This window comes from Esox lucius, chromosome 25 (assembly GCF_011004845.1).
Source record: "Esox lucius isolate fEsoLuc1 chromosome 25, fEsoLuc1.pri, whole genome shotgun sequence".
Classification (NCBI taxonomy): Eukaryota; Metazoa; Chordata; class Actinopteri; order Esociformes; family Esocidae; genus Esox; species Esox lucius.
The window spans coordinates 15,039,575-15,067,451 of NC_047593.1; the positions used below are offsets into that span (position 1 = coordinate 15,039,575).

The following is a 27,877-nucleotide window of genomic DNA, read 5'->3' on the forward strand; positions in this document are numbered from 1 at the left end:
AGATTCTCTTAATGGGTGAGTGGAATGACCCTAAAATGTTGTGGTTCTACATAAATGTTATATTGTGTGTAAAGGCTCATTAGTGGGTCTAACATCCACTTCTGGACCAGAATACTCATCTAGCACAGATGAAATTATCCAGTATGTCAGGCTGAAGAAGTCGCGTTATTATCAAAATCTTATTGTGATTAGCAGTTTGTATCTGCAAGCAAATTTAGGGTCCTTTTGTTTTAGGCCCATTTCTAAAGACTAATGAGGGAACCCTGAGACCAATGTCAGAGTTAAAACCCATCCTTTTCCCCATCTAAACATCATCAAACATTTGAGAATCCCCAGGTTTCTCCTCCCTTGTATTTATTCCTTATGGTAGGAGTTTTTGACTCCTGTGATTGGCTGAGGGAATTCTGACCTTGCCAGAAATTAAATGTTCAGAAACCTACCAATTAAAGACTTGTTAGAAAACTTGTTTGAAACGAATATATCAATCCACTCTTAACAGATGCATTTGAGTCATATTGGGAGGAGGAGATGGTTACTGATGTCTCCTTAGCAGGCTGGGAAGTTAGCCTGCAGTACATTCATGCCTGCTCAATTAACTCCAAATACTGCCTTATAGAATTCAAGTACATTCATACCTGCTCAATAAATTCCAGAAACAGCTTTATACGTTTCAAGGTTTTGCTGAGATTATACTATTCAAAGATCTATGCGTCATAATCTGCCCTGAAAACTGTACTTTATGTAACAGCTGACAAAATGCATGCTTTGCCCTGTGCTTTAACCTGCATGACTACTGATCAGGAATTACTGGCGTCCTCTTTGACAACCTTCAAACTCGCCTAGACCCTTTGTTGATCATCCTGGGAGTTTGAGGTTCTGAGAAGGCTATTTTAGCCACCTCAAAAACTACTTGAAGTCTCATTTTGTACAAAACTGAGAAATTAATCTTGATGTTTTGGAAAAGAACGAGATCCCAAAGCTAAATGATGATTCTTCGAATTGGCAAACACCCTCCGTTTAGAGAGAACTCCATTTAAGCAAATGCGATAAGATCTGGCTGCCTCTTTCCTGTTTGGAACATTCAGCACCGTAATATGTCACATTCTAGGTGAAACCTTCAATGCACTTTTCTTCCTGCATGCCGTTCTGGGCTTTTGGCGCCTACCCTTTCGCCCTAGTAGTAGAGGGGTCGGGCTGGAGGTGTAACGAACGGGCAGTGGAGTTTAAACACTTTGGGGGGGGTGGGGGTATTTACAGAATAATATGCACTCTATGTCTACAGTTTCTTTGACAGTGCAAAAACAGCATGAACTTAGTTAATCAGATGTGAACCAGAACTGTGTAGACTCCGGAGTTGGAATATGAATTGGCTTCATGTGGAAGATGTTGGCCGCTCCCCTTCCCCGGCTCCTCCAGACAACAATGCCCCACTGTATATTAGGGATGCAACGGCACAGTGGGCCCACGGTTCGGTACTGTACCACGGTTTGTGGGTCACGGCAAACGGTTCGGTTTCGGTATGAATGATGTCGTCGTGTTAGTGTTTCCACTCGAGTAGCCAGCGGTGGCAAAGCAAGGCTTGCAGACCTCTTCCTACCCTTGTCATCGTTTTGAACCAGTGTTGATTTTGTAAACGAAAATGTAAACAAAAACAATTTGTCGAACACCTATTTTTCAATTGCAGTCGACGCAACAAAAACTGACTGAATAGATCCAGAAATAAATAATAACTGAACAAAAAACGATTTTTAATTTTGGTTGACAGGAACAAGACAAAATTATCTTTGTGATGAATGTCTTATATAACTACCATAATTGGATTGGAGGATTTTGGAAAGGAAGCTTCTAAGTGTTTCTGTTTTGTCCAATCAGAAGCATACATGGGCATTAGCAGAATTGTTAGCCTTTCTTGTTCCAACGTTGCAATGCTATTATTGGTGGGAAAAAAATGTCATGCCCAGGTCATTCCAGAATCACCTCAGATTTTTCTCCAATCTGGCGGCAATGGATTGACTGGGTTCATTAAGGCTATTCCCTCTGCACTTTAAATATTGTGTACTGTAGTGCAGGCTGAAATAAGACTGAATGCACTGTTTCCACTTGTGAGCCCCGCGTTTGAATACTACAAACATCAAAACACATCTGAAAGCGCATCATCCCTAATTCCCAATGTACTGTTTATACACACTGGTAAAATCAGTGGTGTGGTGACTGGAGAAGTGGATATACCCAAACTTGTCAACTACATTATCTAAACGTTTTTGAATCTTCTCTTCCCCTTGTTCGTACATTTCCAGCTGATATTTCCATTAATGTCAGTTAAACTACTTGAATGATAACGCGTGTGCAGTATGCATTTCGTACTGGCTAATTAGGCTACATTTGGGAAATTTCACAAGTATCCATACTATGCATAAATTTGTGCTTAAAATGTTAATAAATAATAGTAGGCTATATCGACTTTGTAAACTAAACATTCTCAAATGTTCCATCAGCCTTACGTGATATTGTTTATATCTCTCAAACTATATTGACACCTATCAGTATGAAATTAAGGAGTATATACAGTGGGGAGAACAAGTATTTGATACACTGCCGATTTTGCAGGTTTTCCTACTTACAAAGCATGTAGAGGTCTGTAATTTTTATCATAGGTACACTTCAACTGTGAGAGACGGAATCTAAAACAAAAATCCAGAAAATCAAATTGTATGATTTTTTTAATAATTAATTTGCATTTTATTGCATGACATAAGTATTTGATCACCTACCAACCTGTAAGAATTCCGGCTCTCACAGACCTGTTAGTTTTCCTTAAGAAGCCCTCCTGTTCTCCACTCATTACCTGTATTAACTTCACCTGTTTGAACTCGTTACCTGTATAAAAGACACCTGTCCACACACTCGTCAAACAGACTCCAAACTCTCCACAATGGCCAAGATCAGAGAGCTGTGTAAGGACATCAGGGATACAATTGCTGACCTGCACAAGGCTGGGATGGGCTACAGGACAATAGGCAAGCAGCTTGGTGAGAAGGCAACAACTGTTGGCGCAGTTATTAGAAAATGGAAGAAGTTCAAGATGATGGTCAATCTCCCTCGGTCTGGGGCTCCATGCAAGATCTCACCTCGTGGAGCATCAATGATCATGAGGAAAGTGAGGGATCAGCCCAGAACTACACGGCAGGACCTGGTCAATGACCTGAAGAGAGCTGGGACCACAGTCTCAAAGAAAACCATTAGTAACACACCATGCCGTCATGGATTAAAATCCTGCAGCGCACACAAGGTCCCCCTGCTCAAGCCAGCGCATGTCCTGGCCCGTCTGAAGTTTGCCAATGACCATCTGGATGATCCAGAGGAGGAATGGGAGAAGGTCATGTGGTCTGATGAGACAAAAATAGAGCCTTTTGGTCTAAACTCCACTCGCCGTGTTTGGAGGAAGAAGAAGGATGAGTACAGCCCCAGGAACACCATCCCAACCGTGAAGCATGGAGGTGGAAACCGCTTTTCTGCAAAGGGGACAGGACGACTGCACCGTATTGAGGGGAGGATGGATGGGGCCATGTATCGTGAGATCTTGGCCAACAACCTCCTTCCCTCAGTAAGAGCATTGAAGATGGGTCGTGGCGGGGTCTTCCAGCATGACAACGACCCGAATCACACAGCCAGGGCAACTAAGGAGTGGCTCCGTAAGAAGCATCTCAAGGTCCTGGAGTGGCCTAGCCAGTCTCCAGACCTGAACCCAATAGAAAATCTTTGGAGGGAGCTGAAAGTCCGTATTGCCCAGCAACAGCCCCGAAACCTGAAGGCTCTGGAGAAGGTCTGTATGGAGGAGTGGGCCAAAATCCCTGCTGCAGTGTGTGCAAACCTGATCAAGAACTACAGGAAACGTATGATCTCTGTAATTGCAAACAATGGTTTCTGTACCAAATGTTAAGTTCTGCTTTTCTGATGTATCAAATACTTATGTCATGCAATAAAATGAAAATTAATTACTGATTTTAAAATAATTGTTTTAGATTCCGTCACTCACTGATAAAAATAACATTCTACATGCTTTGTAAGTGGGAAAACCTGCAAAATCGTCAGTGTATCAAATACTTGTTCTCCCCACTTTGTTTTCACTTCTGCTCTCTCAATGGGGGCGCCTTCAAGGAGGTTTCCTACTGAGATGTCATTGCAGATCGTCCATTGGTTGTGTAAGGGGGAGGCGGTTGTGGTCACTGTGATTGCCACATTTTGATACATTGCTGTGGAGTAAAGTTTGTCAGCCCTCGAGAGACCTAACAGCCCGGGGCTCCAAGCAGTTGCCTGCGTTACCTGTTCCCAAGCTGCTGGTCCGGTTCTGTGGATCTGAATCTACCATGTGTGTGTAGTCTGCAGAGTAATAAGCATGTTGTGGAAATTACCGGAACACCGCTCCTGCCCCCATCAGAGTGAGGGCCCAGGCTATTTAACCCTGCGACTTGTACCTCTCGCTCCCTACAACTGCTAATGACTTCATTGTGAATTGAGATTGTTGTGCGTTAATTGGGTTAATTTGCATGGTGTCAGATCCTGTGAGTGGACAGGAAACAAAGTGTATTTAACCTGACCAGCTTGACATGGAACAAATGGTTGTTTGCATAAGTTAAAGAAGGGAATTCGGTTTAATTTTTTATAGACCTAGACCATAAGGAACACAAGGGCAAATGGCCATTTGGTTATCTTCAGCGGTGACAACAGGGGTCCCAGAATGGAGGACCAGTGGAGTCCGTTCAGACGACAGTGGGTGTATGCAGCATGTCATTGTGTTTGGCGGACCATGGTCTTGCAACGTTCCGATGCTGCCGTGGATCTTTTGGTAACTAACTACGTACGCCGGTCTGTTTTTTGGGGACTATGCAGGTCCTGCATCGCTGCCGCGGCCTCCTGGTTCAACTCTGGAGTCCTGACCAAAGATACGCCTGACGAGAACAAGACAGAGGACAGGTAAGCTGCTACTGCCATACACGGGTATTTGAATGGACTCAGGAGGCACAGAGTGGGATGTCCGTGGACATGTAGCCCGTTACAGAGGTCTAATTGCTGGGCTACCTGCCGACAAGGCAATTCATTCGTTTTTCAGCCTATCAAATCCAGAGGGACTTGCACATGGTCGACTCCTTCTTTTGTTATGACATCAATAAAAGAAATTGCTCATGGCGATTCATTCAAATGTTATGACATCAATAAAAGATAAATCTTGATTTGTTACAAACGGGAGCCTTGAGAATACAACTATTCCAAAGGGACCTAATCCCTCGACTGCATGTGGAGATCGTTGACCACTGGGCACCTGCCTGCAAACTTTCAGTTTTAAATGTTATTACTTTTTGGGTCTCGGGTGTTTTTGGCTTGTTGGGTCTCGGGTGACATTGTTGGTGTTGCAGAGTGGAAGCACATAAAATATTTATAGGGTATTCAAGGGTGAGTGTTTATTTTATTTTTTATAACATAGTTCTCACACTGGCGAAGCATTACTATTTGCAAAGAAGCCAAAACAAGAAAAACAACCTTGCCGATGAACACAAATAGTTTTGTCTAGGCCAGAGAAACGCCTCATTCTCTAACCTTTTCCCTCACACTTTCAGGATGCAGCCTTAGAGGCTCCAAGCATCTAACCACTGTGGGTAGAACTCAGAATAGAAGCGCTCTGCGCGAGGAGCTCTGAGGAATTCCATTTCGCTGCACCGTCTCTTCTGTTTGTCTAGAAACCCGCTTTAGATTTTCCTCCTCCTTTTTTATTTTTAATTTTTTAATGATCCCGGGAGTGTGGCATAGATGGTTGTCTTTCTCTGATGCAAGCCTGTAGCCCGAGATACTCTGAGAGTGTGTGTGTGTGTGTGTGTGTGTGTGTGTGTGTGTGTGTGTGTGTGTGTGTGTGTGTGTGTGTGTGTGTGTGTGTGTGTGTGTGTGTGTGTGTGTGTGTGTGTGTGTGTGTGTGTGTGTGTGTGTGTGTGTGTGTGTGTGTGTGAGACGGTGGTTCAGATAGTGGGCTAACCACAGTCCCGTTGGTTCGCGGCGGGCCTTGAGATACCTCAGTCCTTTTGCTTATTTATCCCTCCTGCTGTCTCAGCGCTGATTGCACGTCCCAGACCGAGGACCAGATTGCACCCTGGAATAATCCTGTGATTCGTCTCTCTTCCAAAACCCCGCCGGCTCGCTGATTCCCTTTTTATTTTCCAGTGTCACCGGCGGTAGCGGCAGGAGAGCCAAGGCGGTGTACCCCTGCGAAGCCGAGTACGACTCTGAGTTATCTTTCCAAGTCGGCGCCATATTCAGCGCCGGTAAGTGTTATCGCACAGACACCAGTCACTCAGACCAAAGAAACCTAAAACAAACCCGCCGGGCCTATTGGATTCCTGGAGGAGGACAGTAACAGAATTGCCCGATCTCAGATCAGACTAGGGAGGAGGGGTGGGGGGGGGGGGCGTGGACGAGCGGGAAAGCTACAGATTGACTCTCCAGCCAGTCTGGAGGGGGTGTTGGCGGAGCTGTAATCAGTCACAAGGGAAATTAGGACTTTGGAAAGTTAGACAGTCGTTGTGCCAAGCTAAAGGGGACGCAGTTGATACCACGCTATTTAATACAAGAGGGATGTGTTTCTATGAGCCTGGTGAGATGAAATGGCCAGGCCGTGTGGGGGGGGGGGGGGGTATTACCAGTCATTTAACAATGGCTGCGGCACTGGGCTCACCGACGTGGGCAAGACGACCAATCAGACGTTCACCACTGAGTTATACTGGGGTTACTCTCCTGGCCAGCCATACTGTAGGTAAGCCCTCCTCCCAAAAGGAGCATAATATTGGATATTGGAAAAGATAATTCACTTCTTTGTACTAAGAGTCCGACCATTACAAATCCCAAACCGCCATTTGGCAGGTTGTAGTTAGACAGATGAAGGAACCGTTGTCAGCAGCTCTGTAAGGTCAAATATGGCCAGCCTATGAACAATACTGCAAGGTTTTCCAGACCTGTTCCCAGAGAGCTGCCGTCCTTTAAGGCCTCCAGTTCAGTACTAATCTAGCTCAGTACTAATCTAGTGCACTGGATTCCAGTTTTAACTGGGGGAGCCCTGTTGTATTGATTGCATGCTGTGTACCCAACCAAGCCAAATATATCAGAAACTGAACTGTGACCAAAACAACTGTGTGGATGGTGCTTCAACACTAGAGGCTGGTGGGAAACGGAGTTCAAACAATGCTAAAAACAGAAATGCCCTTTTAATAATGGCACAACTCAATTTAATGCTGGCTTGGACTTTCAGTCTCAAACACTACTACATGAAATAGTATGCACCACACGCAACAGAGCAAGAATATCGCATTGTATGAACTCAATTTGAGAGTAGGCTTATGAAAAGACTGGATGTGTGCATCACTGTACAGTTTCGGCCTGCCTGACCTTAACCAAATGTACCGTTTGAACTGAAGCCAAGAGAGGAATTCACTGGTGCTGTATTTGTCATGAACTCTGTAACCAACAAGACGAAGATGTACGGTGCCGAATCAACACATCCCCGTGTTCCACACAGCTGACCTTAACGGCCGCCGGAAACCAAAACAACGAGGATGTTTCTCACGGAGGACTTTGGCCATCCGTTTACACGCAGTAACTCAGGAGTGTTGCCACAATAGGGAAACTGATGCAAATCTGTTTCGTCTTCACGAGGCCTTCGCGTTGTTTGCCGAGTGTTCGTGTTTAGATGAGCTGTCTGCGCTGACCTGCGGTGTTCCCCCGTGGAGCCCGTCGTGCATGTTTTCAAGCTGACTACGGGCCCCTTGGTGTTCCCACTTTCCTCACCCCTGTCTCTTGGTTTCTCCTTCCGCAGTGGCGCCGTCCAGGGAGCCCGGCTGGCTGGAGGGAGAGCTGGAGGGCAAGAGGGGCCTCATCCCGGAAAACTATGTGGAAATGCTGTAGTCCGACACCTGGCGCTGCCCGTGTACTCTCCCTAGCCTGGTCCCAGGCCTGTTTGTGTTTGTAAAACTGATACTCGGGTTCACGGGCCGACCATGCCACACTACAGGATTTGACCGGCCCAGGCACAAACAGGTCGGTGACCAGGCGACTGGACCAGGATGTTCCGTTGTCTCTAACGGAAGATGTTGGCCGTCATCCGTCGCTGTGCCTAACGGTCTCGCCCAACTGTCACTTTATACATGGTATCCATGGCTGACAGACACACACCCCCTTTCTCACATGCAGTCAAGTGCATTGTGCCTATAAGGGGTCGATATTCATACGGAACCCCACTTAGCGACCCAGTGAATACCCCCAGCGATGTACAGTCCATGGTCTTGGAAATAGGAAAAGGAATATTTCGAAGGTGCCTTAACACACCAAGACAGTTGAAGTGTATATTCTGTACGGGTATGTTAAATGCTAAAGAGGTGTGTTCCGTTTTATTTTATTTTTTTTGTTTTTTTTTTTTTTTTTGTCTTTTTTTTTTTTTTATGGTTGCGTGTGCTGTCATTTTAATAATATTTGAATACTCTTTACGAGGCGCTTTTTATTGTGATTATTTAATTGGCACATTGATTGCATGTCTTTACCGAATTTTAAACCACACCGTTTTGTATGTTGATCATTTGTACGGATTTCATCATTGATTGTATCTGTAGACTTCACTGATGCTGTTGTATTGGAATAGTAGGTGCTCCTCCCATTAGCTGTTGGCCTAGACATTGACTGTTTTGACGACATACACTTGCTATTTAAAGTTCAAAATAATTATTTGGGTGTGTCTGAACCTTCAACCTTCAACAGTGGCTTTCTGGACGGATATTTCACAAACTTTTATGTCTGTTCCCGTCTTTTATTTTTGTATTATTCTGTACATAATCCAGTTGATTGAATGATGGGACAATAAATTAACCTTTTTTTGTTATTATCATTTTTATTGTTATTATCGTCACGATCACATGCAATGTTTTCTAAGTCTTATTGTCGGTGGGTGTGTACTGTGCAGAGTTACAATTTTAAAAAAAATCCACAAAAAACAAGTATATGCTATTGTAAAGCCTCAGCCGTATTCAAGCTTAGTTTCATTTGGAGTCGTTTTTTTTAAACAATGGTAAGTATACGCGTCACAATGCTGTTATTACATTGCCGTTTAGCAAAGCCGGTTTCATTTTTCTAAGAGCTTTTGTTCTCAATCTGTTTTTGAGTTGGATTGCAATAATTTAAAGACAGTGATTTATGATATTTGTAAAGGTCTTGGCATTAATTTCATTTTTGTAACATTGGAGGTCTTCTTGATCAATGTTAAATAAAGATTTTTATTCTGTACCCCATGATGGGTTCTTCTGACTTTGAAATTAATCGGTCCTCCCAAATGTTTTTTTTAATTACATTTTTTTATAAATTAAAATGGCAACCCTATTGAATTCGGAATAATTTCAGTTGCCTAAAGTTTGTTGGGCTCTCAGAGTGTTCGGTGGAAAGAACAATGTGTATCACCATTTCAATATTAAAGGAATATCATTTTGAGGAGCTGAAGAGAATACTTTTTTTTTTATCATCTGTTTTAACTGAATCATCTTCCTGCTTGCTCACATCAGTCAAAAGCAGTCTGTGTTTTTACTAACAGTTTGGAAGCATTTTTTTAAGGAACTCTTACTCATTCCTCCGCTCACTGACTCATTCGGTGTGGTTTTGAGTGGACGTGTCCTTAGGGATACCGCAGAGAGTTTACATCATTAAACAGAGATTTAGCCTTTGCTGATCTGATAATCAGCCTGCCAGTTATCTTCACTTCTCCCCCAGTATTGCACCACCTGACCTGACAAGACGAGCCTGGTCTACATCGTTCAGTATTCTGTCATCCCATAGTCCTATAAATTTAGTTGTCCAATAGCCAACATAAATCAGTAGTCTGCGTCGTTAAATAATCGACAATTGTGTCTGTCATCCCGTAATCCTAACGGTCGCCATCACATGAGCCGCTTCTGGTCTACTGTTTTATTAATCAGCGTAGAGCCTGTCATCGCGGGCAAACGACGTCTTTGTCGAATCCCGTTCTCCTGCTCGCCCGTGCCCTCAAAAAAGAAACTCTGCTCACGTGTATAATTACATAGGAGTTTGTACTGCATCTGGCGTAATTATTGTACACATGGCTTTCAACGAGCCCTTAGGGTGTAATAAGGTGTTTAAATAATTTCCACGCGTCGTTGGCTCATTAGCCACAGAGTCGGACAATAATCAACACGATAATAACCCCCCCCGATAACGAGCCAGATGTAAAGAAATGCATCGAAACAGTTCTGTACTGGTGAGCAGGGCACGCCGACCGACTGGATCGGATGCTCGGGCTTAAAATAAACACTGAGCTGTCTGTCTGTGTCGGGGGGGGGGTCATGGCTCTGTGCCCTCGACGTGCCCTCGATGGCGACGGCTGTGGTAGCGGTGGTTATACAATCGAACAAGCCGGCACTAACGAGACAGGGCCAACGGTTCCCACTATCAGACAGACCGCCTCCATACAGCCTCTCCCTAGATTTCTCTTTCTCTACGGCCTTTCATCCTCCAAGTGCTTGATCTCGCTCGCTCTCTCCGTCTCTCTCCTTTTCGCTCTATGGTCTTTCATCCTCCAAGTGCCTGAGCATCGCTGCTGAATCATAAAAGCATTGCCTCCCACTGGCCTCACTAGATGTATGTATGTCTCCCTCTCCTATACTGTACTGATGATCTCTCTCTATCTCCTTCTATACTGTACTCATGATGTGTCTCTCTCCTCCTCTACTGTACTCATGATCTGTCTCCCTCCTCTACTGTACTGTACAGATGATCTGTCTCTCTCCTCCTCTACTGTACTCATGATCTGTCTCTCTCCTCCTCTACTGTACTCATGATGTGTCTTTCTCCTCCTCTACTGTACTCATGATGTGTCTTTCTCCTCCTCTACTGTACTCATGATCTGTCTCTCTCCTTCTATACTGTACTCATGATCTGTCTCTCTCTCCTCCTCTACTGTACTGATGATCTGTCTCTCTCTCCTCCTCTACTGTACTGATGATCTGTCTCTCTCTCCTTCTATACTGTACTGATGATCTGTCTCTCTCCTATACTGTACTGATGATCTGTCTCTCTTTCCTCCTATACTGTACTCATGATGTGTCTCTCTCTCCTTCTATACTGTACTCATGATCTGTCTCTCTCCTCCTCTACTGTACTCCTGATCTGTCTCTCTCCTCCTCTACTGTACTCATGATCTGTCTCCCTCTTCTAAACTGTACAGATGATCTGTCTCCCTCTCCTCCTCTACTGTACTCATGATCTGTCTCTCTCCTCCTCTACTGTACTCATGATCTGTCTCTCTCCTCCTCTACTGTACTCATGATCTGTCTCCCTCTCCTTCTATACTGTACTCATGATCTGTCTCTCTCCTCTACTGTACTCATGATCTGTCTCCCTCTCCTTCTATACTGTACTCATGATCTGTCTTTCTCCTCCTCTACTGTACTGATGATCTGTCTCTCTCTCCTTCTATACTGTACTCATGATCTGTCTCTCTCTCCTACTGTATTGATGGTCTATCTTCTCACGGTACTGTTTATTTGTCTGTCAGCATTGCTCTGTTTCTACTCCACATCTCTGCCTCTCCACATCTCTTGCTTTCTCTGTCTGTGTCTGACTGTCTTTCAGCCTCTTTTTCAATCTGCCTACCTCTCTCTCTTGTTTCTCCGTGTCAGTCTCAGTCATCGTCAGTCTGCTCCACTTCTCACATCCTCCCTGAGGATTTTGTGGTTATTTGTTAAGGAAATCACTGGTAGTGCTCTAGTCACCACTGGCCCTCTAGTTGAGGATTCAACAATACAGAATCTTACTTGACCTTGTACGAGGACGCACACAAACACACACACACTTCTGTCGGGAGTATACACACACACCTGTCAGGAGTGGAAGAAGTTGGGATGAAAACAGCGAAAGCTTAGAACAAGTTGTCAGTATGCTTCCCTGTGTGTCTGTCCATGACATCCGTTTACAGTATAGACCCTAAGTATCACTCAGCCGTAGTTGTGTCCTTTGCTGCACACTATAAACCCCCCCCCCCAGCAGTCTTGGCGCTAGTGGTCCTCGTCCTCACGCTGCACTGTGTCCTTGAACCACAGAAATCAGGCCCAAACCTCGACCTATCTTTTTATTAGCCTACGTCACAGCCCCCGTCAGACCACTTAGCCTAGTGGCAGAGTGCAGTTCGTAACAATACTTCGATGTTACACTGCGGTCCCTCTCTATTTTCCATTCCAGACAAAAAAATAAATTATATAATATTCGTCTGTATTAGGATAACGATCACAATTCCATTGAATCTGAATATTATCTAAGTATTATCTTTGTGGAAAACCTTATCCAGGGTGAGATTAGGCGGAAAAAAAGAAACGCGAAATGAACGACGCATTCTTACAGGGCGAAAAGAACAGATGAAGAAATGAGAGCGACTAGGGGAACGCTGCTGCCGAGTGCAGACAGTTTGGAGAGGGAAAAATAATCTCTGAGGGAAAGTGGGCCACAGAAGTCGCCATGTGCGCGGGCGCAGCCGTGAAATCGGTCTGATCCAATAGATTCTGTTTATCTGGCACAGCTACACAATGAAAGCTATTGGAAATCTGTGGGAGATATAGAGTGGGATTTGGATTTTTCAGTGAGAGATGGGGAGGGCGGAAAAAAAGAGCAAAAGTAAAACTGTCCGGGTCTGCTGCAATCTGGCATCCGGTTGTAGTTTCACATCAGTTTTTAACGAGGTTAATGGAGATTGGGTAAAGGCTCTATAATATTATGAATCTCTCACTTCGTTTCTTTTAGAGGATATAGTGTGTCTCCCTGTTGCATTCTATATTATCAGCTTCTTCCTAATCTAAATTCAATTTAAATTACAGTTCCGTATTAGCAAAGTGAATGATAATTCATATTAGCAGAGGAATTATTGGCAAAATTTACTCTTCTCTCTCATCTCCGTCACTTTTTCTCCCTATTTTCCTTTGGCATATTGTAATTCCTGTCATCTGTTTCTCAATTCCTTCTCCCATCCTCTGACTCCTCTCCAGATCGGATAACCCGATCCCAAGCTGTGGAAGTTATCTCAGGTTTTCCTCTGCAGCGCCTTTCTCATTGGGTTGTAGGCCTACACACTCTTACAAATAACTGTAGCCTAACAATCCCCAGGTTATTTTTATTCCACAAACACAGAAATGCAGACAAGATATTCTCCCGTCGTCCCTTAGACATATCAGAACATCACTCCATTCTTCTGCTTCCTGCCCACGAGCAAAAACTATAACAGGAAGTACCTGTCGGGCGCGCTCAATAGCCTATTGAAGTCATGTGAAGCTGATCCTGGTTTCATCCTTCAACAGCGTTAATTATGACAGTCATTCGGCTTCCTTAACAAATGCGTCAATTATGTTTTATCTGCGGTGACTGCCCGTAAGGACTCTCACAGAAGCCTTGGATTTCAGTCGACAACTGCACTGAAGGCCAGAAATGCCAGCTGTCACCTGCTTCCAGTGAGCGGGACGCGAATCCGGACGCTTACAAGAAATCCCTCTACGATGTCCGACAAGGCATCGCCGAGGCAGAGTCAATACGGCATTAAGACGGAATCCTGCTACACCAGCGCTTACGTTCGTCAGATGTGGCGGGGCTTGCAAAACATCGCTGACAACAAAGGGAAGCCCAACTGCGAGCGGCCCAGCGTCGCAAGCCTACCAGATCAACCGAATGCCTTTTGTGCTAGCTTCAAGACAAGTCACGCGGAACCATGCCGGGGTAAGTAAGACTTTTAAACAGGCTTTGGGCCCAGATGGAATTCTAGTGCGGGTTTTTAGAATATCCATAGATCTGCTGGCAGACTTTAAAAAATATATATTTATTTCCTCGACACAGACCTTAACACATTACATGGCCCGACTAATGTGGATACTTGCCCGTTGAACATGTTTCAAAGTCATGGGCATCAATATGGCGTTGGTCCTCCCTTTGCTGTCATGGCAGTCTCCAGTCTCCTGGGAAGGCTTTCTAGCAGATGCTGGAACATCAGTGAGGTTGGACACTGATGCTGGGAGATTTTGGCATGGTTTCTGCAGTTGGCCTTCCACCTTATCCCAGAGGTGTTTGATGGGGTTTAAGTCAGGGCTTTGTGCAGGCCTGTCAAGTTCTTCAACACTGATCGTGACAAACTATTTCTGTGTGGACCTCGCTTTGTGCACAGTGGCATTGTTATTCTGAAACAGGGGCCTTCCCCAAATTGCTGCCACTCAGTTGGAAGTACATTGCCTACCATGCTATAGTATGCTGTAACATACATAAATCCCTTTATTGTAACCGGGTCCTAGTCTGAACCATGAAAAACAGCCCCATACCACTTTTCCTCCTAACGAACCTTCAACAGTTATCGCTAGGCATTCAGGTAGGTTGTGTTCTCCAGATTAATATCCAGATTAATAAATCTGACTGCCAGATGGTGCGGCGTGATTCATCATTCCAGATAATGCGTTTCCACTGCTCCGGAGTCCAATCGCGGCAGGCTTTATACCACTCCAGCTGACGTTTTGGCACTGTGCATGGTGAACTTAGGCTTGTTTCCATGGGTGCTCACCCGTGGAAACATTCAACGCCAGTGTTTTATCTATGGAGATTGCATGGCTGTGTGCTCTGTTTCATTCACCCCTCACTAACAGGTGTAGCTGAAATAGTCAAACACACTAATTTGAAGGGGGTGTCCACCTTAATATGGCCGTGTAGCGTATCACTGCGGGCCCCCATAGTGCAAAAACAATCGGCACTCCCTGGTTACCCGCGACTATTTTCGCCACTAGTGACTTCCGACACCATCATCGCGTTTGGTTGACGGCGCGACACGGATGAGGATTAGGCGGTCATGGACTTGTCACTGTGATGCAAGGAGAGCACAGCGATCGTGGGACTGCGGGAGGGTTCGGGGGGAGCGAGTCGTCAGTGGCTAAAATGGAGCGGGGCAAGAGGTTTTGAGTTCCTCCGTGTTCACTTCCCTGACAAATGAACACACACAGCCACACCCATACATTAATTCACCCAATCAAAGCTCACACACAGTTAGGACGTGGGCATGTGATTCTCTTGCCCCTTTGTTTTTTTATCCTTGACCAGAGAACTAAAACTGTCCCAGAATTCCAGGTTCCTTATTTCATAGCCATAAACCTAATCTTTACCATAACCTCATAACCTAGCCTTATGCCCAAACTTAACTTAACCAAATTAACCCCTAGAATTAACCCTGATTCTAACACTATACCCAGTTATGTTTTCCCTATGCCGGAAAACCTTGTGGGGACCCGCTGAAAACCTCAAACTTCCACAAACCATCTGTCATGTAAGGTGTTTCTGGTGAGTTTTATATTGGAGGTTAGTACAATGTACTGTCTCATAAACGATGTGTTCATCCCCGCAGCTAGATGTTACAAGTTATATGCAAACCGTAAATCAAAAACGTACAAAATTTCAAATTTGTTACCGGTTTTATTGGAATCTCGATAGTTTTGCAAAGACAGTCATGGCAAATATCTGCTTCAAGATATACAGTCTGTACTATGAACTAGCTGTGTATTTGTTTTATTCACAATGAAGGATTTCATTTTACAGTGGATAGTTACTGACTAATATTGTACAAAGCATTGGATTAAAATGTCATTTTTGGATTTAAAAAAATATTCAGCTGCTATTAACAGGAATTGCTGCCCTGACCTGGGACATGGCTATGGAGATAGAGGATTAATGTCTTAAAAGATATTGAAAACACGGCAGCTCCACGTTTACCGTCACCATCATACTATAGCATAGGTACGGTGAAGTATGTGCGAACTGACCGGAATCAATGAGATGACACACTACTAGCAAACCTTGCCTCGCACCGAGAGCATGAGCGGTGTGAAGTTTAACGTTGTCAGTTAGACTAGTAGAAGGTCCCGCCTTGGGTCAAGTTGTCATTCTGTGTTAATGAGGTTGTGGTGTTAATGCTGTTTTTTTTTTTTTTAATGCATAGTGTCATACTCTGATAGGCCGAGCAGATCAGTAAGTTAACTTTGTGCAAGTTAATGGTTCTGTACGGTCAGTCTATGTTGCACTTCTGTTGGAGCGACGCAAAACCTGAGACCTGCAGCTAAACCTTCTAATGGTCGTCATTCACGAGCTACTGCTAGTGGCAGTCACTTCTGTAGAAAGCCTAGCAGTAGCTAGCTACAATTCGTTTGTGTGTTTTTGATTAGGAGTTAACCCCCCCCCCCCCCCATGACAGAATGTGTCATTGCCCAGTGAGATTTTGTTTATTCCAAACCAACCAATTGAAAACATCTCTGTGGCTTTGGTTTCCGTGGTGAAGTAATAAACCTCTGATCAAACCGACGAGACAAGAACATTTGAAACTTATTTCAGCTTTAATTATTATTATTTTTCTCTTGGATTTACTTGATTTTAGTGTGGTGCAATTAAATCAAATAGTATCGCCATGGGATTTGGGACATAATCATGTCAACAGCCAGAACTCATTGATCCACAGTAGGCCACTGTATCGACTCTGGAAAATACATGTAAGTCACATTGACATAGAATGCAAAAAAAATAAAAGAAAGTACAAAACAATGCAAAATCAGGTAAACCGTTAACATTATTTTAAAGGAAGAAAAAAAATACAACATACATTTCTGTTCTTTGTCTAAAGTTCAGGTAGTAAGGTAACTCTTAATGTTTGGTACATTCATTACTCCCTCCAACACCTGGCTGTTTTTCTAGCCTGGCTTAGGTCTGTTGTGCGGTCTTGCCAACTCCTGCCAGTCATTACCATGTTTGCAATCATGGTGACTGGCCGGAGTTGGCAATCCCACCCAAACTGTGGGACCAGGCTTCTCGTTTGTGCCAACCTTAGCTTCTTTCTCTGACCTAACACAACAACAATATAACTAGCAGGAGCCACATAAACTGCAGGTATTCCAACAAGATGTAAAGTTAAAGTAGAAATGTTTTTTTTTTCAATTATTATTACTCAAACATAATGACTTGCCGTATTATTTACAATATATACTGTAAAACTGTAAATCATGTCAGATAAAAAGGCACAATTTTCCCTTCTTAAATACATTGTAAACATCTCCTCAGATAGAGCATGCATAAACGTTTCACTTCACTGTACAAAAAAGATCTTTTTTTTTTTTAGATAGACAAAGTACTTAAATATTGTTTCCAGCAAAATATAATTATTTCAAAAATACTTTTCCCATTCGTCCTATGAACCTTTATTGACATAATAGTGTCATTTTTTTAAAAATGTAAAAGGAGGGGGAAAAGGAAAACAAACAGAATAGTCCTTTACAGCTTATTTTTCGTGTCCTTTAGTTCACCACTTCAAAACAGCAATCTACAGGAAGGGACAAACACCTAAAAAACATTGAAGTATTTTTCTATCACGTCATCATCATGATCCACCTGCCATTTGTGTTTTTTGTACGTCCAACTCAGTAGAACCTATATTAACAGACAACATAACCATAAAGGGATAGTTTGCACTTTTAAAGTGAACTGTCCATTTATTCAATAGGTCTTTGTCGTGCAGGGTCTATGTCGTTCGGGGTCTCCCCCTACGTCGACGTCACATTTTAGTTTTCATCAACTAGACATACAGGTTCTACCCTCGGTTAATGCCTCAGTTATCACATATCCTGTGCAAATTGAATTCAGGCAAAATGATATGCTGCATGATTCATACAGAGGACATAGGAACGGAACAATGCCCACAAAAAAAAACAATCCTGCTCCTGTTTCCCAGGTCAAACGACACACAATCACCACACACACAATCACATTCACCCACAAAACAAACCGAACCGATCAAAACAAACGCTGCTCCCTTTTCCTCTCCAGCGACTATCACTATTCCTTACTCAGTAGCATCTCACTGTCCCACATGGTTCCGTAATCAGTCAGTCAATCAGTCTGGTATGAAACTAGAATTACAACCCTGGCTTCAGTTGCTATTTGAAGTTGTTTCAAATACTTTCGCTGGCGTCAGGCTGAGGTTGTCAGTCGCGATGTAACCAATAGAAATGTCCCAAAAGTGTTAACTCCGCCTATTTGGCACCGCAGGCAGGCAAAAAAAGAATACAAAAAATTAACACCCACTGTAGTTTGAAAGGTTTCAAATAATGGACCCCAGGTTTGGTAAGAATGATCCAAATACCTGAACAGGTCTACAGTTGGGCCAGAGCCAGGGTGGATAAGCACAAAATCAGGACAGGCGGGCAATGCAATGAGTCAGTCATTTATCTGGATAATCAGCAACTCCCAAAACAGTATTTTTTTGTACAACAGTTGAAAGAAGAAAAAAAATAAAATTGTGACCGTTACCTAAGCGTCACTGCATTTACTGTACACGTACGAGCCATGAGACGGGTTCGAGTGAGTTTAGGATTAACTGAAAACACTTAGCTGTAGAATACCAGAATTGTCCTGACGTGTGGTTTCCATGTCAACACCGTAATGTATGTTTTGAAGATTGTTTTTGTGTCCAATGCTAATGGTTGTACAACGTGTTCAGCTACCAGAACAAATTATTCACTCTGCTTTGCATTTACAGGGTGGGGGGGGGGGGGGGGGGGAAGCACCTTGGGTGTAAAACGTTTAACGTACAAAAACCGAAACCGTTGCAACGACACACTCATACAAAATGCTTTATTATTACTGAAAACAGTATATAAGTGACTTCACAAAGGGTGCTGGGTCGGATCCACTGTGAGTACACTGAGACATGGGTGCTCTGACGCTTACACAGACGACGGCGATGATCCTGTGTGACTAAACTGGGCGTGCCGCAGTCAAAAGCACTACGCAGTGAAGGGAACACCGCCGCTGCAAAGTCATATTGTAAGGGGTTTTCCTGGGCTCCCGCACGCATTTCGGATGGGAACAAGGTACTGATAAACATTGCGTCGTTAAGTAACACAAAAACAAAGCCTTAATGGATGACATTATTGGAGCTCGATGTTTCACTGTTCTACTCGGGCTGTTTCTTCACATCGGGTTGAAGAAAACGCCATACTTAAAAATTAAAATAAAAATTAAAAAATGTTTTTAAAAATTAATAAAAAAAAAAAAAACAATTTTCATTCTGAAGTTTTTGCATATTATTAAGTCAGGTTTTTGATTGTAATATAACGTTGAACCATTTTTTTATTTCTACTGGAGGTGTTTGGGTGTTGAAATGCACACCAGCAGAGAACAACAGTGTAATTCGTTAGCTTTTAATGCAACTATTCAGTTTATCTTTAAGCTTGTATAGCCCTTGGAGTAGATTCAAATATAGCTTCCTCTTCTCGATTTACTGACGGCAATACACGGCAAAGCAACATCTAAGCATTGTCTTCCATACTGTTAGTACTAGTATCCATGACTCGTTTAAAAAGCACACAGTTTTAGCAGTTGTTCAGGAGGGTAAGAGATGGCGTGTGCTGCTATCTACGTGTGAAAGCTTCTGTACTGTGTGTGTGTGTGTGTGTGTGTGTGTGTGTGTGTGTGTGTGTGTGTGAACGTATGGACTATAGCGCAACCAAAAAAATGTATGGCTTCATATTCATAAAATTGTCGTCGTCGTCCAGGGACGCTTCTTTGTCACGTTTGAGAAAGTCCTCCTCCCGCTCAGTGCGTTTTCCTTGGCTCAGGAGATCTTGCTCAGAGTCACCTCTAACCAGCGGACGGAGACTGCAGGATAGGGGAATCCACTTACTACTTCTTCCCGCTCGTTTCCTGTTTCTTGCCCCTCACTTTTCACTTCCTGTCTGTTTCCAGTCCCATCCGAGAGGGGTGGGGGGAAATGACAGCAGACCAACTGGCTGTCATAGTATTTAGGCCACTTCTAAGGCTAGTGTCTTTCCTTTTGGCCTTCAATCCTCCTCCCCCTCTCCTCCTCTCCCCTCTCTGGTAATTTCGTTCTCTCTTTCTCACTTCAGTCACTTCTTGTGGAAGTAAAGGGTGTGTGTGTTGCCCGACTCCACCTTTGGTATCTGGTCACTGATGATCTCCACCAGCATCTCCGGGAACTCCACCTTCAGAGCCTGAGACTCGCGGAAGGTATAGAAACAGAAGTCGAGGAGATTTCCCACCAGCTAGGGGAGAGGGAGGAGAGAATAGGAGAGGGAGGAGGTTGAGGGGGCGGGATAGAGAGTGAGCAGAGGAGAGATAGAGGGAGAGAGAAAGAGAGTTTGGTTCAGTTTGATAGGGTCCAGCTGTGTTTGCTGAAGGATTTAGTTGGCTTGTCATGAAGTGTGAATAATATACAGTACGATCAAAGCCTCATTCCTCAATGTTTGGGTCAACCATAGATGTCAGTGCAACGCAGACCATGGGGGAAAGAAGAACCCTGTCATTGGTGCACAGTCGCTGACTCTGATCTAACAAAGTGGATATCCATCAAATCCATCAAGATTTATTTATTGCTACAGGCCCACAATGTGGTGGCCCGCAAAGTCCGATTTTGATATGTTTGGCTGTTTTTGCTGTAGTTCATTTGGAGATTGTCTTTTTGAGGTTCAGAAAAACTACTAAATACTAACCCATATAGAAATTACTAGAGGGGCTGTGTCATAACTCTTCCAGAATGGGCCAAAATGTCAGTCATTTTGGAAATTCAGTCCAGTCTGGAATTAATGTATTTTCCTGATTGTACTTATTCGGAAACTAATAGTAATAACGGAAACGAATAGTATAATCAACTTAAGATATTATAATGTAATTATAACAACAGTTTTATTGTAATTATATATAATATATATCAGCCTCTAAAATACATGTGAACCGTTTAAATGTCTCAACTGTTGTTTCTTGTAAAGCAGTGAGTGATTTTATATTATACAATATTAGTACTTGTTGAACTGACCACTTGTCTAAGTCCTATCATCACCAACTTTCTCTGCTCAAGCCATGACCTTATCCTCTCCATTTTCTGAGGAGGCAGCATTCATAGACTTGACCTCAAGTGGCTGACCAGTTTATATACAACGCTTGTTTTTTCGCTCTTGAAGCATTCCCATGACAAGCACTGTGTAAGTCCAGTTAATTCGGCGTGTCGGGCGTCAATTTGAGCACTGGCAAAACAAGCTTTACCAACACGGCCGACCCAACCAGACCTGATCCCTGACCCATCATAAGAATGTTAATGTCTTGTGATGTGCACCAACCAGGGAAACCGTATCCAGAGTAACGCCACGTAGAGCTGGCTTGTCTCAAAGTTTGCTTTGAAGTGACATTGATGTGACTGTAATTGTCTTGTCGTTTGTTTGGGGCGGGGGGGGGGGGTCATGCCTCGTAAATTAGTCTGTCTTACCACCAGGGGGTGCTACTGATTCTTCATACTGAAGTCTACATCAATGGGGGGGGGTTGGGGGTCGGTCATCTGCATGTACCAGGATACTGAATCCCTTCCTCTACTCAATCACTGTCTTTCAGATGTCTCTCCACTGTCTTTCAGATGTCTCTCCACTGTCTTTCAGATGTCTCTCCACTGTCTTTCAGATGTCTCTCCACTGTCTTTCAGGTGTCCCTCCACTGTCTTTCAGGTGTCCCTCCACTGTCTTTCAGGTGTCCCTCCACTGTCTTTCAGGTGTCCCTCCACTGTCTTACTTGTATACATTTTTTTTCCTTTTACCGGGATGTTTGAGATGTTTCACAGCGTGCTAGGTTCTCCTTGCATAACCCCTGCATTTGGCCAGTTGAGTGCATTTGGTTAGCGGGACAGCTGTATTGACCCGCCATGCCACCGCTGTGAACCTGATTATGGATTACTCCATGTCCCATTTATTCACCGATACAACCCAATCTCTGCTCATTTAAAAATAAACACTCTGTTGGGCCAGTCACGGCCATACAGTATTTACAGAGTTAGGCCCTCGGAAATATAATGAATGGGGGTTCTGTATTAAAATGCATTCACATACACGACACCTCAGTGCGTCAAAAAAAGTGAATGGCACTCAACCCAGACAATCGAAATGTCATGGAAACGCTTGGGGGAATTTGAGCTGTGGGGCTAATTTTGTCCTCCAGCGAAATAAGGCTACATTTAGGATATTATTTGCGATATGAGTATGTCACCTGACGTTTAGGTTACAATCGAGAAAGATGCCTGCATGGATGTAAATCCACAATATATGGTAATGCCAGCGTCATCAATTCGCTGGAAAAGGCTTTTATGTTTGCTACCATTTCAGTATTGCTAACAATGCAACCAGCTTATATGAATGTGAACTAGCATTTAGCGGTCACTTCTCAACCCGATAAGGAGAATTTCTGAATCTTATGCAAAAGTAGCTGATGATATCCACACCAGACCTGAGTAAACATCGTTGGCCTGTTATATTAAATACTCCATTAAGTACTAGACAAATATCCACTTTGTTAGCTCACAGTTGGCTGGGTGCTAATGACCTCCTGTCCTTCACTGTCTGTTTTCCATTGACCCCTTTGCAGCAGCGTGTTAGCGTCAGAATTCAAGATTTCTAAAAGTTGGAAAAGGTCTCTAAGCACATGTCACTGGGGCTAGTTGTCATTATGCAATACGCCTGTTACTCCAGGGGAAACACTGCCTTCCTTAACACTGACTCCAGTGGGTAGACAATGGGCCCCCCACTTGAAAGGGCCCCACACGCGCTCTGCAACGGACCCCGCTAGGTGCTTACGTCATGCATGGCGTCCAGCAGCTTGGTGAGCTGGAAGAAGCGCTGCCAGGTCTGGCCAGAGTTGTTGGTGGCCTTGCCCACAGACCTTCTCAGCTCCTTGATGTAGTTGACCCTCATCTCCTCGAACACTGGCTGGTTCTTCAGGCCCTCTTTGGGAACTGGAGAGAGAAGAGGAGGAAACGATGGGGGTGGCGTTGGAGAGGAACGAAGACAATCAGAGACTGGAGATTAGGACTTGTGTAACAGGGGACATATGTAATGTATGTTACGTAGACACAAGTCATACAGCAACAGCTATGTGACGTGAGCTGTCATTACTACAAGTCTTTAAATCAATAACCTGTTTTTTCACTTCCCGTCATTGTAGATAACCAACCACACATTTTTATGTTTTTTAAACACAACCCTTTCACTTTGCCTACTCATAGTGTACGGCTACTGTCCAGAGGGCTAATGAAAGAGTCATCCTCGTTTCTGAGCGTCTGTCAGTGAGTAAAACTTATTATAGCCTTGATTGAAATACTGTCTAATGATATTGGGCATTGCGGACTGACACTTGCACAGTAATAAATTACATAACAGAGAAGAGAGCGAGGTGTCCCTAGGATGAACGGATATCCTCCCTGTTGTTCTCACTCTCACTCTCTCACACTCACTCTCACTAATATCTCCGTAGAGGACAAAGTAACACGATATGGCCTTCTGCCAACCTCATCCTAAATCCCATTCAGTGACTGTCTGGCTAACTTATTATGGAACACCTCACCTCTCAATGGATGTCTGTCTACCTACACCTCAGGTGTCCAAACAATGGATGTCTGTCCTGTTTCTCCACACCCCCAAAATATGCTAATGCGCTAACCACCATGGTTTATCATAGTAACCTCTATTTTTCTGGAAATGTAGTGGGTATAGCTTGCTATTCAGCCATATACAGCCAAAACAGCATCATTATGAGACATTGTTAGTCAGATAGCATACACATCCGCAGTCACACACTTTCGTTCCCACACACACCCACACTGTTTTCACAAGGAGCCAGTGTGTCTTCATTATCATTGGACTGTTGTCAAATGCCTAAGAAGCTCAGGTAATGATTACCAGAGCAGCCAACCGTCACAAATGACTCCGTCTGACGTCCAAATGACATCCTGTTACAAGGGGAGCGGGGACTATTGGAGGCCCAGGTTCTCCCCGATCGGACCCAAACATGGTGTTGACTAGGAGAACGGCACGGCAACACTGGTTCTCGGGCCTGGCCGTCTAGTTGGCTAGCTAACCGTGCCAGCGTCCTCTGGTGTGACGACGTGGCTTGACTCGAGTCACAGTGTCACCTTGATGACATGCTGTGATGACTCGAGTCACCTTGATGACATGCTGTGATGGGTCCCGCCCATGTTACATTCAGAGGGAGAAAGTGGCTTGTCTGAGCCATCATTTTGAACTTTGGCCTACATTTGATGTGCCGTCCTCCGTCCCTGGAAGTAAGCGTTCCGTCGTACTGTGCGGATGGCAAGGGCACTTAAATTGCTGTGGAATTTGCCTAGTTTGAAGCTTTCCATTGGAAGCCAGACGGGGGACACCTGTTGATGCTGGGAGCCACGCTTGAGCGTAGAGCGCGGATGACGGAGGCCGATGTTTGTTTCATAGAAAACACAGCCACGGGCAGGAAGGCTACACCCTGTCCGTTAGCATTGCATCTCCGCGAAAGCAGCCCAACGAAGGTCAGTGTCCAGAGTCGTGGGCCCAAAGGCACAAGACGTGCTTGCATATGACCAAAACACACACACACACACACCTAACCCGCGAAATAAGGGAAAAAAGCACTGGGAAAGCGTCGAGAGGAAAGAAAGGATTCTGTTCTCTCTGTTCCCCGGCTTGTTGTGTGACCCTTTCTGACAGGAACATGCTAAAACCAGGGCCACTATTCGGCCTTTTGTTTTCGCCCCACTGACCCAGATAGTCCTTCATTATATTCGGGTTGGTTGGCATTTAACATCGAGGGCCGGCAGAGAGTGTGTGCGTGCGTGTGCGTGTGTGTGCGTGTGTGCGCGTGTCGTTCAGGGAGCCGTGGCCAGCAGAAAGTGGGGCAATTATGCAACTGTAATTGGTGTCATGTCAGAGGAATGGATTTTTAGACCGTGACTTGTCAGCTGGGCTGTATTTCACAAACACATACGGTCGTGTTTCTTGAGCGGCAGGACCTTGGTTAGAGCAGGGATGTGTTCATTCGGGAGAGAACGGGCTCAAAACGATACCTGACGTTGCAGTCGAATGCAGCTGGCGTTTCAAAACGCTCGGCCGCGCTGCATCCCGGGGAATATGACCCGGGAATCGTGATCGTCACAAATACACGCATCGCTATTATTCCGTCTATGATGTGAACACATGCCATCGCCAAAACACAGATGACATTTTAGACAGGCAGCTTCCTGCTTTGGTTCCATCCGTACATACCTTCCTGACAGTCTCGGGGGGCCCTGATTTAGGTTGTGTTAAAACCGCTAACAAAAAGGAAAGGAAGAGCAGTTAATTAAACAAGACGAAAACTCCCCTCTCTCTGATATAGGATGCTGTTCTACCAGACCGTGGTCAAACATTGTCCGAAACAAGCTCCTCTATGAATAACCCTCGGATGTATTATCCCGCGGCAGACAAATCCATCCGATTTATATGAATGGATTGCGGTTTGTGTAATGGTTACGGTGATTTTGTTAAATTCAGTTGCGCCGAACAACGGAATTTACGTTGTCCGAATCCACCGTTAGTGCATCGTGCCGCACGGCTAGGGTAATGCACCATCGTTTCATTAGCAAATCTGTCCACGGCAATATTTAATGGGACTATTTGTAGTTGTTCAGGACAACATGTTTACATACATTATGCCTGTCTTTAGCAGGTCAATGACCCTGTCAGATTTTACCTTCCAGGGTGACGTGAGGAGCCACAGGGCGAAACCTTAGCCGAGGTCAAAGATGAAGAACGGCTCCGCACTCGCACACAACTCCGCTAACACACACACACACACCACCCCTGAGGCGCGCACACACTCGTTGACTCTGCAAAGCATGTCCCAACAACTCCTCTGTAAACACTTTTCCACAGTAACCCGTCCATTCCCCCCCCCACATTCATCACAAACATGAAACAGCAATGCGAAAAGCGGATAATATAGACACGGTGAGACAGTTTTAAAGTACACAAAATGGGGTAGAAAAAGTAACTTTGGCATGAAAGTACTGAGACGCTAAAATGAAAATACCAAGTTGGTGTCATCGTTGGTAACGAGCCACATAGGGCTGTCTCCCACAGACACCACTGGGGCCCCCCGTTACGACAGGTTCACACCACCACAAGTTCAGTCAGACTACCCTGACACTGGAAGTTTCACCACAAGCCTGCTCTGCTTCCCCTCGCTCTCCCTCCCTCTCTCCCTCCCTCCCTCTCTCCCTCCCTCCCATTCCCATTTGCCTCTCCTCTTCCACTCTTCCCTCGCTCCCCTCAGAATTCCGGGCCATGTTTGAAGGAAGTGGGAGAAAAACAGCGGGGGCTTGGAGCACTGCCCAGTGTCTGACTGGGTTTTATTAAGTACAGCAGGGCTTTTTGGAAAGGCACCAGAGGATCAGGAGAGGAAGAGGGAGGGAGGGAGGGAGGCTGTTTTTCTCTGTCAATCCCTCTCATACTTTCTTTCCTGCCTCCCTTTCACTCACTCCCTCACTCCCTCCCTCTCCCTCTGTCGTTCCCTCGCTTTCTCCCATGTCTGCTTTTAACCTAAACAGCATCCCTGTTATCAGATGAACCCAACGACACCGGGGATGTGTTCTGTCAATACCATATGTTCCTGTATGAATGAAATGTGCAACACTCAGAAAGGAGTTGTTAAAATCCTGGTTCGTTTTGGTTCCTGTTGTATTGAGAAACCATTGACCGATCGAATTTTCATTACGTATAGGCATTTCAATATACATGTACAATACACTTAATTGGTTGTCAATAATGTCCTTTTGCCATTAGTAGGTCATAACCGGTCATTTGCACAATGCAGTTACTCCCTCCAGCTTCACTTGACTTGCGACTACCCTCCAACGAAGGCACTGCCCGCCTGGAGACCTGAATAAATATTCCCACAAAATCTGCCCGGCAGCAGTTTAGAGCAGAGGGCTGGAACCTGGCTGCTCCGAAACTCTCCCATACCTGGCCTATGTGTCCTTGCCTTCCTGTACAGCCTGCCTGCGTGCCTGCTTGCCTGCCTGTGCCGGCTGCACCTTTCTATTGGAAGCTAACAAGAACCGTGTCCTCAGCTACCATATGCTGAAAAAAGAGGGCTGAGAAGCGAAACACTCCCTCCCTTTAACTCACAGAGATTCTCTCTCACACACTTTCTCAATATTTTAGTTCTTCATCTCTTTCTCTCGCTTGCTTTGTGCCCACCCCCCCCCACTCACTCGACTTTTCTCTCCCTCCCTCCCTCCCTCCCCCCCTCCCTCCCTCCCTCCCTCCCTCATTGCGTGCCAGAGTGATAGCATTGTCGTACGGCACCCGACCGGGCTGGTCATGCCTGTTCTCAGCGCTGCACGGTGGGTCTGCGTTCAGATGATCCCGTGTGCACGTGGGTCTGCTCCTGGCCGTGTCGCAGGCCCGACGGGACAGCGGACCGTGCACTTGCTATTTACTCTGTGAATCTGCTTAGACACGTACATGAGCGCCACGGCCCCGTGAGCATCACACTGTTTGCCTTACCTAGAGGTGGCAGGTGTGAAACCGCGCACGCACGCACACTCACTCTCACACGCGCACGCGCACATTCACACATATAGTCATGTTTTTGTCTTTCTATGCGTTTGGGAGATGGAACATTTTACCTAACCTGGAAATTATTTTTTGTCCTGATAACATAGTTAGGTTAGAAACACCTTCAAATGCACCCCCGCCCTCCCCACACACACGCACACGCACACGCACGCACACGCACACGCACACTCACCTGTGCTGAGCAGCAGCAACACCTTCATGGAGAGGAACTCTTCGAAGGTGAGCTGCAGCCGGACAAACTCCTGGCTCACCTGCCTCATGCCGACACACAGGTCGTACATGGCGGACTGCCGCATGCGTTCCCTGTGGGGGCAGAACAGGGGAGACAGGGCGGTCAGGGCCTGACA

At 44.9% G+C, this 27,877-nt stretch overlaps 2 protein-coding genes across 3 annotated transcripts in view; one reads left to right on the forward strand and one right to left on the reverse strand.

Annotated features, from left to right (window-relative positions):
• arhgap10 (Rho GTPase activating protein 10) overlaps positions 1–9,317 on the forward strand; it is a 55,678-nt gene extending 46,361 nt beyond the window's left edge. Inside the window, exons 21-23 of the mRNA XM_029118264.2 lie at positions 4,891–4,974; positions 6,211–6,311; positions 7,856–9,317. Of these exons, the coding sequence (XP_028974097.2) occupies positions 4,891–4,974; positions 6,211–6,311; positions 7,856–7,944 (274 nt within the window). The 3' untranslated portion in view covers positions 7,945–9,317. The remainder of the gene's footprint in view (positions 1–4,890; positions 4,975–6,210; positions 6,312–7,855) is intronic.
• A 9,324-nt stretch (positions 9,318–18,641) lies between these two features.
• The window catches only part of nr3c2 (nuclear receptor subfamily 3, group C, member 2), a 74,455-nt gene continuing 65,219 nt past the window's right edge, over positions 18,642–27,877 (reverse strand). For both annotated transcript variants that reach the window (XM_010888292.4, XM_010888291.4), the window contains exons 7-9: positions 27,703–27,833; positions 22,719–22,876; positions 18,642–20,150 (exon numbers count right to left, since the gene is read on the reverse strand). In XM_010888292.4, the coding sequence (XP_010886594.2) occupies positions 19,995–20,150; positions 22,719–22,876; positions 27,703–27,833 (445 nt within the window). In that variant the 3' untranslated portion in view covers positions 18,642–19,994. The remainder of the gene's footprint in view (positions 20,151–22,718; positions 22,877–27,702; positions 27,834–27,877) is intronic.